Below are 14,305 nucleotides of genomic sequence, written 5' to 3' on the forward strand. Positions count from 1 at the left end.
AATAGCAAAGGATCAGTACAGACATTACAGAGTTACAAACAGAGTGGTAGGGAATTAACAATGCTTATTGTATTACATATTGATATCTTCAATGTAGTTTCTCATGAAAACACATATAGACATACAAAGCTAATCAACCAATGCCTCACTGACAGTTTCTTTCAGCAAGGAAATACAGGACAGTAGAACACCTGTGTTAACTATCCTGAATATACATATATACAAACTTTCTCCTTCTTTCCCTTCTCTTTTCCCATATTCCAGTTATCCTTTACCTATGAGTGCTTTCCTATCAATTCCCAATGTCTGTCATATCTCCTAGTTTAAATGAACTCTTTCAGGCTTTACACTAGAGAAACAATGCGATGCTTGCACATGTATGTTTGATTTATTTCGCTTATGAGTATGGTCTCTAGTTGTGACCATTTGCCTATAAAAGCCTCGAGTTTATCTTTCTTTACAGCTGAGTAATATTCCATTATATAAAAGTACCACAATTTTCTTATCCAATCCTCAGTGGATGGACATTTGGGATGCTTCCACATTTTAGCAATTACAAATTGTGCTGCTATGAACATAGGTGCACATATATCACTGTGATATGATGTTTTTAGATCTTCTGGGAAAATACCCAGCAGGGGGATAGCTGGGTTGAATGGGACCTCTAGACCTAGTTTTCTGAGGACTCTCCAACCTGATTTCCACAGTGGTTTCACCAGTCTGCATTCCCACCAGCAGTGGAGAAGGGTTCCTATTTCTCCACAGCCTCGCCAGCATTTGTTATTGGTTGATTTCTTAATGCTAGCCATTCTTACTGGGGTAAGGTGGAATCTCAGTGTTGTTTTAATTTGCATTTCTCGAATGACTAATGATGTTGAACATTTTCTCATATATTTATTTGCCATTTGTATCTCCTTGTCTGAGAAGTGTGTATTCATCTCCGCTGCCGAAATGGGCATACCCAATTTTTAGAAAAAAATATTTATTTTGGTTCATGGTTTCAGAGATTTCAGCTGGTAGTCAGCTGTCTCCAAGCAGAAGCATAGTAGAGGAAAATTACTCACTTTGTAGCAGTCTAAAAACAAAGAAGATTTGGAACAGGCTGAGAGAGGGGAAAGGGCCAGAGACAAGAATATATCCTTCTAGGTTATATCCCCTAATAGTCTACTTTCTCCAACCAGGCTCACCTCCTAGCCACACATTCAGTTATGAGCTCATTGATCAGGTTAGCAAGCCCAGGATCCAATCGCCTTCCAAAAATTCATCCTCTGAATACATGAGTCTTTGCAGGGACATTCTTGATCCAAAACCTCACACTATCTCTATTTCTCTATCTCTCCTATTTCCCTTCCTTAGCCTCTCTTTCACTATTCTCTCTTATTTCCCTCCTTCATTTCCTTCTATACAAACTGTATGGTGATTTGGGTACTTACCTCCCCGTGACTGGTTCTTGTAGATTTCATTGCCCTGTGAAGGAGCAACTCTAGCCTACAATGTTCCAAAACACACTTCACTTTGCTTTATGTTCTTTGCAAATATAGGACCAATTGAGTGTTGTCATTGTTACCAAGCGGTAACAATTCACCTTGTTCAACCCACTTTTTGGCTCTCTTTTAAATACCCCTTTGTGCATGACCATGGCAACAATGAATTTGTGGTTTCCTTTCATTGTCTTGTTTCTTCTCTCTGCAGTGCTGATACAAGATGCATTGTCCAGGCTTATAATTCTTCTCACTCTTGACAGTGAGGGTTTTTGTTTCCTCAGTGGTGTAAGGAAGAAGGGGCCAAAGTAATGGATAATTTCTTCGTCAATTACATCCAGAAAATAAACCTTCCTTCTGCAAAAATGGTCTGCATGGTTTATCTTTTGGTTAATGTTCCCTTTGATTTTACAGGGGGATGTTGGCCTCCCTGGCCCCGCAGGACCACCACCATCTACTGGGGAACTAGAATTCATGGGAGTTCCCAAAGGGCAGAAGGGATCCAAGGTAGTAAACATGTACTATTAATTAGCCCTTTCTATCAATATCAGAATTCAACTGTAACAACCAGACTCTTCCAAAAGGATTCAAAGTTTTGAGTAGCACATTTATATTTGGAAGTAAGGGTTAAAAGCCTTTGTTTTATTTTGACTCTTGCAAAAAGCTTTCTAAAAAGCCTAAGTATGTTTTTTGGTGTGTAGGTGTGAGTATGCCTGTGTTCTGAAGTATTCACATAAGTGCTATTTTCTCTGTTTTACCTTGCATATTCAATTTTTGATATGCTGAATAACTTGAACACCAGATAGTTGAGTTTTTCTCTTGCAACTCTCAAACCACTTAAACCTCTGTCCTCATTGCACTATGACCAAAATCTGTCTTAGTCACTTCCTCCTCGCTGGGACACAATACCCAACAACCATCACTTAAAGGAGAAGAGGTTTATTTTGGCTCACAGTTATAGTCCATACTCGCTGGCTCAAGGACAGAACAGCATGCCAGAGGGCCATGAAAGAGGAAAAGCTGCTCCCTTCATGGTGTTCAGGAAGCAGAGATACTGCACAGGGAGATGAACCTTTCCAGATCATTCCCTCAGTGACCCACCTCTTCCTAACAAACCACATAGCATATAAACGATTCCTTTTGAATTATCCTTTTGAAGAAGTTATTTGCCCTCAAAAGTTGACCCGACAATTAGGATATATGACCAAGTGTCAGCAAATGCCTCAATTCACCTGAGATTAACTACCAAGGCTCAAGCCGTGGACTACTTTACCTGAACTATCTTATAACTTGTATTTTTGTGTGAATGGATGCATAATATATACATGGTTGTGTTTGAGTTGCTCTATTCTGTTTAGTAACCTGCATTTCCTTCTTTCATGGGGCTCCTTTGAGTTTTTGTGAGTCTGTTGCCATGGTTAAGAGGCATAGGAGGGAAATATGCTTGGTATCACTCTTTTAATATGGTCTTTGTGGAAGTAACAGCTCCAGGTCCTTCTAGGTTTACAGAAAATAATAACTGATTTGGAAACAGTCTCTGAATGTATGAGATTATCTGACCCTTTCTTTGATCATTCCCAAGCCTAAAGGAGCCTTTCCATGGCACAGATAGGTAAATTAACATATTAGGGAAAGAAAGATTAACATGTTATATGTCCCTATCTAAATTTTTTGTTTGTTTTCCGGTACCGGGAATCGAACCCATGACCTTGCACTTGCCAGGCAGGCGCTGTGCCGCTGAGATAAATCCCCAACCCCTATGTCCCTATCTAAATTGTCATTGTTGTCCTAATTATTATCCTTTTCCCAAAACCACTGACTTTTCTGCAGCCAGTATTTTGCTATGACAAACCAAAGTGAACAGCCTCTTCCAAAAGAAAAACAGATAATCATCCTTTGCATCTCCCATTAGCCTGTATATTTGAGATTCTATTTCGAACACTCATGGATGTTGCTCCTTCCCACATCGCAAAGAGCTCCTTAAACTAAAGCATCCCAGTACAGCTGACAGTTGGAGAGCATGGCGATCTATAACCCTACCTGGTGCTCCAATCCTATTATCCATTGGTTTCGCACTCCTCAGCCCAAATACTGTGAATGGAGCCATCCTCCTTTGTGTTCACCATTTCTCACTGCTACTCACCAGCCTTTGATTAATTTTCCAGGGTGAACAAGGACCTCCAGGTCTCCCAGGAGTGACTGGCCCTTCAGGCTTCCAAGTAAGTCTTCATACTTGGTTAACATGTATTCAGGGACCTGACTGGACAAAAGCTGTAGCACTGGGATGCGAACGAGAAGACCTCTTCCTACAGTTATTGGAGAGAATGCTACAATCACTATTACAATATTTTTAAGAGAAGGTTCTTGTTTCTTGAACTTGCAGGGATATTAACATGTTTTTCCACAGGGTTATATGTCTTAGAGGTTATTGACTCAAGATCTAGGGTTAGAACAGATCTAGGATTAAAAAAAAAAAAGAACAGATCTAGGATTGACTTTTGGTTTCATCATATTCTAGCTTTTTAAAAAATTTCTTAGGTTTCTGAGTTTCAGTTTCCTAACCTACTAAAAAGGGACAATGATAGGGTAGTTTTGAGGACTAAATGAGATGCTATTCATAAAAAGGATTTCATATATGCCTGGCACTTATCAAGTGTTCAGTAAATGGTAACTATTCTTGGTAATCCTATCTTCGCTTTTGTTTCTGCCTTTTTAGCTTAGACTCCTTCACTCAACAAATACCTTTTGAGGATTCCTATATGCTATATATTTTGCTGGCCTTGGAAACTACAGCAGTAACTAAGTAAAAGTTCCTGTCCTTGAGATTACATTCTAATGGGGAAGTGAAAGGTGACATGGAAAGTAAACAAGAGATGAGTCTCATTAAGAATGCCCTGGTAGTGTTGCTCAATGGTAAAGTGCTTGCCTGGCATGCATGAGGCCCTGGTTCCATCCCTAGTACCACAAAACAAACAAACATGTTTATGTAATGGTGACATGTGAAAGAAAGAAAACAGGTAAAGTTAGGGAGTTTGGATGGGGAATAGGATAGGCCACTGGGGATAGAGTTGTCAAAAGGACCCCTGAGGATGTGATACATGAACTGACACCTGCACATTGTGCGGGAGCAAGTCATATGAAGATCAGAGAGTTTGGTGGCAAGATCTTTAGGTTGGAAAAACCTCACTACTTTGGAAGAACAGCAAGAAGGACAGTGGGCAGGACAGAATGAGTAACTCCAAGCAATAGGCAGAGATGCAGGAGCCAGATCATGGCCAGTTTTGAAGGTCAAACGTGGCCTTTAAGGGTACTAGGAAGCCATTCAAATGCTCTGACTTGTATTCTTAAGCTCACTCTGGTTGAGTGGGGAAGCGGGGTGGAGCAGAAAACAGACTACTGCAATAGCCCAAGCAAAAGATGACGCCGTGTCATGGACTGTGGTCATAGCAATGGAGAATGGACCAAAGTGGATAGATGCAAAATGCAAATGTATGAAACCTTTTATTATGGAACATTTCAAACATATACAAAAGCAGAGAGAATAGCATAAAGATCCTGCTATATACCCATCACCCTGCTTCAACAATTGGCATGGCAAACCTAGGGCAAATAGTAGACACATCATTTCATCATAAATACCTCAGTATTTTAGAAGACAGTGAATTTTAAAAAACATAGTGGCCATATTATCATCAGTAATTATCAGCAGTTATTTAATATCAGTTAACAAGGCAAAATTCAAATTTATGATTGTCATATATATCCATATATTCTTACAGGTGCTTTCTTTGAATGAGAAAACAAATAATACCAATACATTAAATTTTACTGATGTATCTTAAATCACAGAATGTGTTTTGAAGAAGACACTGACAAGATTTTCATAGACTAGGGGTAGGGATGAGGAGGAAAATGGATTAATCAAATATGACAAGGTCTGGCCCTGCTTGCTGGCACAGTGGGGTTACCTGGCTCAAACATTTTGGGTTTCCCTGGGTGTCCAAAAAGCAGAACCCGGGAAATCAGTGGCACAGGTTGCTTCCAGGAACATCTTTATTACTCCGTCGAAGCAAAGGGACATAGAGAAACATTGTTCGGTGCCCTTGATTTTAATCAGCTCTGTAGCTAATGAACAGAAAAGAAGAGAAGCTGGGTATTGGAGACGAACACCCAGACATGTCCAACCTTTTGGCTTGCTTGGACTGCACTGAGTGAAGAAGAATTATCTCGGGCCACATACAAAATATATAATATAGTTTATGTATATAAGTAACAAAATTCCTTTTTATATTTTTAGTATAATTTTTTTTAAAACAAGGTCAAGAGACATGTAAGCAACAAGGTATATATGATTGCCAGGGACCCAGCTCCAGCTCGAGGATTTTGACAAATTGCTGAACCTCCCTCTGAATATATGCAAACATGTCAGGGATCATATCGACTGTTCTGAGGCCAAACACAATATATGTGAAGTTTCTTTACAAAATGTAAAACTGCTGCCATTAAGGTAACCAGTAACCACATTCGATTACTGATCTTTGCAAATGTGGCTAATCTGAAATGGGATGTACTGTCATTATAGAATCCATACTGGATTTCAAAACCTTAACGTGAAAAAAATAGCTTAAAATATCTAGGGAACAATTTTTACTTGCATGTAAAAATGACAATATTTAAGATATATTTGGGTAAAAAAAAATATATCATGAAATTAATGTCTATTTTACTTTTACAATGTGGCTACTAGAAAATTGAAAATGATATAGTAGCTCATGTTATATTTTTAATTGACAGCACTTTGCAAGTGCATTTGGGAGTAAGGTTAGCACCTTTCTTTGTAGACCACTTCACATAGATTCTTGTCCGCTCATGACATCCCTGTGAGGTAAGTGAGCTGAGCCTAGGCTTATCCCTCAGGAAAACACAGCCAAACACATGAAGAGGCTCCTCCAGAGTTGCTCAGCTTGTCATTAGCAGAGCTGAGACTGACATTCAGCTCTGTTAAATTCTAGCCAGTTCAGGGGTTTTACCCATACCATGCTGCCCCCTACAGTCCAGTTCATTCTAGTCAGAGCAGTGGTGATATTTTGGACTCAGTTTTTAAAAGATTTTATGATCACCTCTGCTGTGCTGGGATTCACTAGCTCATGTGGACGACCTCCCCTTTGCTTCAGTTCAACCTCAAAGGAGCTCCTCTGCTGCAGTTTCGACGCACTCCCTTTTGTCTTGCAGAAGAAACAGGCCGGCAGAGGACGATGCACTCTGGTTCTTGCAATACCATTTCAAGCTCTGTGTTTTCAGTTTCACAGTGAGGAGTGGAAAATAGAAACCCCAGTTGTGAAGACATCAAAGCTGGACAGTATCTCCTTTTATACAAAACAGCATATTTTCATAAGGTTGACACCAAGAAATCTGTGGTCTCAGCCCACTTTAACACAGATATGATGTGTGACCCTGGCCAAATCATGTAACTCCTTTGCTCTAATATCTGTCTGCTTAATTGGAACATTTTTTGGTGCCTTATGTGCTTTGCAGAAAAGTTATGAGGAGAAAGGTGATGAAATATGTGAGGCTTTCAAGACCTTTTGGAGGAAACACGCTTCTCAAATCCAAAGCCCTCGCATCGGCTTTCAATTATCTGTGCTCACTGAAAAACAGGGCTGTGCTAAGGACGGAAATCTCCAGGGAATTCAAAATGTTCCCTTTAACCATTTGTTTCTTTCCTATCTGAGCCCGAATCTTTGCAGAAGACAAAGTGTCCAATCCGGGGGATTTATGCCTCACATTCTTTCTCTTGCTCCGTCAGCAGTGGCCAAATATCTCCGATTTTCTGGCTCAGTCTCAGCTTTGCACATTCCATCCCTTTGTCCCCAGCAGCACTCTCATGCTTGTAAGCCACAGTTCGTTCCACGGAGGTCGTCAGAGAGAACTGTATATCCCTATGCCCTCCACCCAAGGTACCAGCAAACAGAGAGGAAAGCAAACTGGATGAAATGAGGGGAGGGAGAAGAGAATAAACTGGTAAATCCTTGAAGTAGTTGCTGAGTAGATCTGAAATAACTGCTAAGTAGGTGGGATGTCCTTCGGTGAAGTTTCCCTAAAACCAAAAAGTAAAAAGAGCCCAGGGTCCAGGACGCCAGACCTGGAAAGCGCTAACCTAGTGTTTAATGTAGCTTTCTGGGCCAGGGGCAAGTATGAGAGCATCCAGTGCAGGTTGCAGGATCACTCATATCAAGGGCCAACTGTGACAGGCTGGTCCCAGGACATCTTGCTAGAACAGATTGTTCAGTAAGGTCCCTGTACAGTAACTCCCCATGCTAGAAGACAGGCGGAGCCTACAGCACAGTGTCCTGGCAAGCCATTTATCTTCTATTGGCTCTGATCCACACATACGTTTCTTTCTTTTATTTTTTCCTTCATACATTTTCCACTTTTTTACTTTAGTTGCTAGTGTGACACAAGCTCTCAGACTCTCCCTGAGAAAGCAAGAATGCAAAGTCTCTCTGCTTCCTAAAGAAATGCAAAGCTCTCATATTTTTAGCTATGGCCAAGATAGGCAGGGTTATGAGAATGTTCCTGAATGTTCTTTCCTTTCTCCTTTGACACAGTTTTATTCTCTAGATCATTGTTCCATTCAGTTCAACCAGTATTTGCTGCACTGTCATGTGTGTGTTCAGACAGTAGTACCATGCTTTGGAGGGAAACAAGAGGGTGTGATAGAGAACGTCTGCTTACAAAGCTTTCATGGCCAATCTTAGCGGTTTAAGAGTTTGAGGCAGCACCAGCTGCCATAGCTTTCACAGACAGATTAGGGAAAGCTGTTTGAAGAGTTCACTGTCAGAGGCCGACAAGACACATTCCACCAGGGGGCAGCATGTCTTAGTTTCCAATTGAAAAATGTAGAAAGCTAAAATTTCAATAAGTTTGCATTCAGTTTATCTCATAGTCTTTCAAATTAGAAATTCCACTCATCATGATGGCTGAGCTATTTGACATACAAGTGTTAGTGTAGAAAAGAAACGAGGCAAGTAGAAACCAAAGCCTGCTTTGAATTTGAACTCTTCACAGACACGTACCCTTCCCACTAAATAAATAAATCAAATCCATGGACCAGAAAACCAGGGAGTATTCAACCAGCTTTCAGTACCCACTGGAAATGTATTGAGCACATAAAAGGAAGGAAAAGCTATAAATGGGACTAGAGCAGTGGCCTCACACCATATGAGCCCGGTCACATGGAGAGGACAACAAGAGATGTGCCATGACATTTAGTGTCTTTTCACAAGCTTACATTTGGTACAGCAGCACTACCTCCTCTGCTCTTACAATAGGTCTAAATATTCTCTGCCAAAATCTGTGCTCTGAAGGTGAGAACCTTAAGGTCCCAGTATAGAGCCATAAAGTTCTACACCATGCCTTGCTAGAAATACTCCTTCCCATAGGAAAGAATGTAGTCATCGTGTCTTAAAAGGGAAAAAAAAGTCTCTCCAGTATCTACTTCCAAGGATATGCACAGTACTCCATCGGTGTGAAAAAGTCAAGTTTCTAGGTGGTGGAAGGCACGCAGTTCTCATAGAAAGGGCCCTGGAGTGGAAGTCAGAAAACCCATCTTTCTCATTGATCTAAACCTTCTGTATTAGTTTCTTGATCTGTAAAATCAATAAAATTAGATATTTTATTATTCCTGATTCATGATGCTATAAAAACATTTAGTACTATTGTAGTAGAAATGAGATTACTTCTGGAAACAAAGAGGAAAGTTGAATGAATGGTCCAATGTGCTTTTTAGACACTGACAACAGACTCAGCCGACTATGCCTCCCTAACAGGACAGTGGAGCTGGCTTGAAATTACCACTTTCCATGGAGCCAAGAGACCTATGAGAAAATGAATGTTACAATTTGTGGTTTCCTTTTTCCTTTAGGAATTGGGATCTACTGGAGGAAAAGGAGAAAAAGGAATCCTTGGTTTGCCAGGACCTAGGGTATGAGCTTGGAATGTTTCTGTCTCAATCTGTCGAGTCACTTAGTCTGTTTTCCTTCCTGTTTAGTCCTTTATGTTATATAATCTGATAGCCACCTAAACCTCTTTATTTCTCTTCATCAGCTCTTTGGCATGTTTCTAAGAGCTCTTCTTTCCACTTGGCTCAATTCCTTTGACTAAGTGGTTCCCTTGAACAAGATATGAGGTACCACTTACTGAGGGTAGCTCCTCTGCCTATTTACTCCCCTTGCCTTCATGTATACCTATCTTCTGAGCTAAAAAATATTGTGAAAATTGTCTGGCTTTCCATCCCATTCTATTCCAAGGGAATATGGACAAGAGGCTGATGTAGTAATGCAGAAATTTCTATAAGATAGAAACAAACCTGGGAAGTTTTAAAATATAGTAATGTTTAGTACCAACAGTTTCCAACAATAATCTCACCTTGAGTGGAAGTAATAACAGCCTCTCTGATTCTTAGTCGGGCACTTAAATCTTGAGCAACAAGCAGGTAGCCAATCTTAGTCTTGAAGAAGTAACATTTTAGAGAATTGTGTTTTTAGCTTGCCCATGAGATTTATTTAGAGACCTTTTGAGTATTAATTCACCCATTACCATGCCATTTCTTTCTCTACTTTTTCCTCTCTGTTGTCTTAAAAACACGTAATCACCAACAAAGTATATATTTGGGTGGAAGACAAGAGACCCTCTCATAATCTATTCAAAAATCTAACTTGGAACTAACGCAGACTAAGTGTAGTACCACCAGCCCTTCTACTAAATTCGACCTACCACTTAAGATATTTTCCATTTACGTAGCTTTAAAAATGTTTCATAGCCAGGCATGGTGGCACATACCTGTAATCCCAGCATTTGGGAGACTGAGGCAGGAGGATTGCCATAAGTTCAAGGCCAGCCTGGGCTACATAGTAAGTTCAGAGGAAGCCTGAACTGTACAGCAAGACCCTGTCTCAAAAAACCCAAAAAAATAAAATAAAAATGTTTCATGTGGCTATTCAGCCTCATGCATTAGTGCTTAGAAAGAAGTCATTAAGCTAGTCTCTTAGCTGACTTTTAGAGCCAGCTCATTTAGATAACTTCATTATGTAAGTTCAGTAGCTTTTTCTAGTGTAGGTTATTAATCTTTCTAAGTGTGGTTATTCTCTTCACAGGGTTCTGTGGGTTCAGAGGGAGTGCCAGGTCCTCCAGGGACAAAGGTATTTTGGTTAATATCAGTAAATCCTTCATACACAAAATGTTAATTTAAAATCCCCTTTGCTTTACATAACATGGCCAAATGGAGACACTGCTTATAATGAAAAATTTTTCACCTTCCTTTAATAATGTAGTCTTGTAATCTTAGCCACTCTTATTTTCCCCCAAGAGGATAGGAATTCAGTGTCACACATGAAATGTAGTAATGTATCTTTGACATATTATCAAGGGCTAGCAAGGCCAGCCTGCTTATATCCATTAGCCTTGTTGTCTTTCTACCTCCTAATATGCAAGCTGACTACTAGCAGCATATCGCCTTTTGCAAGACTTTATAGCTTCCAAAGTTAGAAGCTGGGCCAGGGATATAGCTCAGTGGCACAAGCACCTGCCTGGCAAGCACAAGGTCCTGAATTCGATTCCCAGTACCAAAATAAAATAAAAAAGTAAAATAAGCCGGGCATGGTGGCACACACCTGTAATCCCAGCACTCGGGAGGCTGAGGCAGAAGGATCTTTGTGAGTTTGGGACCAGCCTGGGCTACAAAGTGAGCTCAAGACCAGCCTGAACTGCATAGTGAGACTCTGTCTGAAAAAAAAGTCAGAAGCCATGAATACCGTCCTGAATGCCAGCCAAGCTCTCTGTGCTATTTTCCCGGGCCTAATCTAAGGACAAGCCTCTCTTTTGAATTTAGCAATAACTATATTTCTGTCACAGGGCAAGAAGGGGTCTCCAGGTACTCCTGGGTTTAATGGATTCCCAGGAATTAAGGTAATGTTGGGAGGTAAAAATCTAGGGTTAGGGGGTGGAAAGGTGAAGAAGTCTACATATGAGAGGAAGTGCTTTTATTTTGATGTTTTATATATCACTCTTTTCTCAAAAAAATGCATGCAATGAGCTTGGAACACACAAAGTTGATGATCATTCCTCAGGTACTACCAACTTTTAGGTTTTATTACTCTTTTTAAATTCCCTCTAGATAATATGTCCCCTATTGCCAGACAGCTCCTAGCACCTATTGTGGGTATTCCTTTGCATCTGATTCTGGTACCTGAGTCTCCCTTTTGGGAAACAGGGACTCCTTTGACTTCAGGTGTCTGACATCATTCACCAACAAGGACAGTAACGCTAGCATAAGGCTGGTCCTGTTAAGAGTGGGAAACGTTGACATTCTGTACTTCCTTAACACTCCTTAGATACAGCCAACTTGCCTGTGCCTGGGCTATATTTCCCAGGCTCAGAAGAAGAAGGCCTTAACTGGCGTTGCAAAATAAAATTGGGATTCCTTGTCCTTGATGGGTTTGCAATTGCATGTCAAGCCTCTAGCCTGCCTTGTGTCTCTTTCATCTCCAATTTATTGCACTTTGAAATTAAGTAATCCCTTGACTAGCTTATCCTGCAAATCAAGGGTCACAGAAAAAGAAACTTTTCATTTTTCTGGGTACTGGCTTTGATAGCACATAAATCTTGTACAATGAAGTCACAGAAATATTTGTGTTTAATTTAATCTTTGCAGGGCGAAAAAGGTGGCGTTGGCCTGCCAGGCCCAGATGTCTTCACTAGTGCAGATGGGGCTGTGATCCCAGGTAAAACTCTTCATTGATTTGACGAGAGAATAAAAGACAAGGAATTAAATTCAATATCCCCTGTAATTTTAAAAAGACACATTGTCAACCACTGGATTACTGATACTACCAAGGACTTCTCATGGGTTCTGAGCTTGGAGAATGAAGCAGATTCCAATCTCTTGGGCAGAGAAGCCAAACCCAGCCTCCTACTTTTATGCTGGGTCCATCAAGACTAGACTTTCAATCTGCCTGGGCCTGAGTTGGGCAAAAATGATACTCCTGGTTATGCTTAGAGAAAGATTAACATCCTCCCGAGTCTGACTAGCTTCAGCCCAATACTACGGGATACATAGGGTCTTATATAAATGATCCCATGCATGTTCAAGCTTAAAAATTTCGTAGAAAGCAGGAAAACATCTTTGGCTAAGGGGCTAAATTGTTGAGAGTCTTTAACCGTATGATACTTAGAAAGTTTGTGGTTTCCTCTTCTTTACCTAGTTACTGGGCATACCAAACTCTTCCCTTTGTCTTCTCCAAAAATTCAGATTCTCAGTGTCTCCAGCTACTTCTCGCTTGGCCAAAGGCTTCTATTATAGTCCCTGTTCCACCTGAGTTTCCCAAACTTATTCCTCTGCTCTCATCATATCAGATCCATGCCCTGTCTGACTAATAAAGAGTTGACAGTGGCTTCCTGTGTCCCACTCCCAGGAAACCTATGTGTATAATATACATAGTGGCCTTCCACATCTTAACCCAAATGATGAACATTACAGATTAGTAGTAGTAAAATCCTCCCTAATATGTAACAGGTCTTATCATGAAAGGAAAGTCCTGACCAAGCCAATTCTGAACACTAGTAGACCCTTAGCTCCCATAGGCCCGTTATCACTATTAGCATTTGAGAGACCTAGAAAGGGCAAGAAAGAGTCTTCCAGTCCCAGAACAGCTGTCTGGATCATTTCTTGGGAAATTTGTGGCACTGTGGCTCTCCACTTTACCACTTTTTTTTCATCATAATTCCAGGTTATCCTGGAGACCCCGGTGTTCCAGGACACCCAGGTTTGAAAGGAGATGAAGGCATCCAGGGCCAACGTGGCCCTTCTGGCATCCCTGGCCTTCCAGCCTTACCAGGTGAAGCAAACTAACCCATCCTTTGCACATATCAGTCCTCTATCACTCTTGTTCCTAGCATTTCCTGCTACACCTGTAGATTGGTTCTCCCATTGCCAGCCCAATGCAACATATGCGTGGATAGTGCTTTGGTATGTGAGTCCTACGTGAGCTTTTCTTTGACTCAAATGATGTGTTATAGTTGGACAGACAATTCCAGACTTTCATTGAGGTTTTCAACTACCAGAGGTCTGAACTGGGCAGCTGGAGCCCTGTCTTTCTTCTGTGAATGTGCCATCATAGCTAATGCTTGCCAAGAGGGTCTAATGAAAACCCAGGTCTAATTTATACCCAGACCTTCAGTCTAGGCTTAAATCAGGCACTAAATGGTCCCAGGATCCTATGGGTGACACCATTGAACCAATCATCAGAGGGGCATTTTCATATGTCCTTTCATAGTGGCAAGCAGAGAAAGACCATGCTAGAATCTAGAGGTGGGGCTACCCCAAACATAAAAACTGACATTACTTTTAAAGTCCCTGGTTTCTGAATTTCTTGTAGATGAGCCTCTTTAAGGATATCTGTTTTTTAAATGCTGGAGAGGATGTGGGGGAAAAGGAACTCTTCTCCATTGCTGGTAGGAGTGTAGATTAGTGAAACCACTGTGGAAATCAGTTTGGAGATTAGAAGTCCCACTTAACGCAGCTGTTCCTCTTCTGGGTATTTTCCCAGAAGAATTAAAAACACCACACCACAGCCATATATGTGCACCCATGTTTATAGAAGAGCAATTTGTAATAGCTAAATCTTGGAAACAACCCAAATGCCCATCAACCAAGGAATGGCTAAAAAAGATGTGGTATTTTTATCCAATGGAGTATTACTCAGCTATAAAAAAGATAAACTCGAGGCTTTTATAGATAAATGGATGCAACTGGAGACTATACTCAT

At 40.7% G+C, this 14,305-nt stretch overlaps 1 protein-coding gene across 1 annotated transcript in view; it reads left to right on the forward strand.

Moving 5' to 3' along the window:
- The window catches only part of Col4a6 (collagen, type IV, alpha 6), a 354,614-nt gene that overhangs the window by 301,722 nt on the left and 38,587 nt on the right, over positions 1–14,305 (forward strand). The window contains exons 13-19 of the mRNA XM_005404677.2: positions 1,896–1,988; positions 3,647–3,700; positions 9,406–9,465; positions 10,637–10,681; positions 11,394–11,447; positions 12,193–12,262; positions 13,268–13,375. Of these exons, the coding sequence (XP_005404734.1) occupies positions 1,896–1,988; positions 3,647–3,700; positions 9,406–9,465; positions 10,637–10,681; positions 11,394–11,447; positions 12,193–12,262; positions 13,268–13,375 (484 nt within the window). The remainder of the gene's footprint in view (positions 1–1,895; positions 1,989–3,646; positions 3,701–9,405; positions 9,466–10,636; positions 10,682–11,393; positions 11,448–12,192; positions 12,263–13,267; positions 13,376–14,305) is intronic.

This window comes from Chinchilla lanigera, unplaced genomic scaffold (genome assembly GCF_000276665.1).
Source record: "Chinchilla lanigera isolate Chin_1 unplaced genomic scaffold, ChiLan1.0 scaffold00089, whole genome shotgun sequence".
NCBI lineage: Eukaryota > Metazoa > Chordata > Mammalia > Rodentia > Chinchillidae > Chinchilla > Chinchilla lanigera.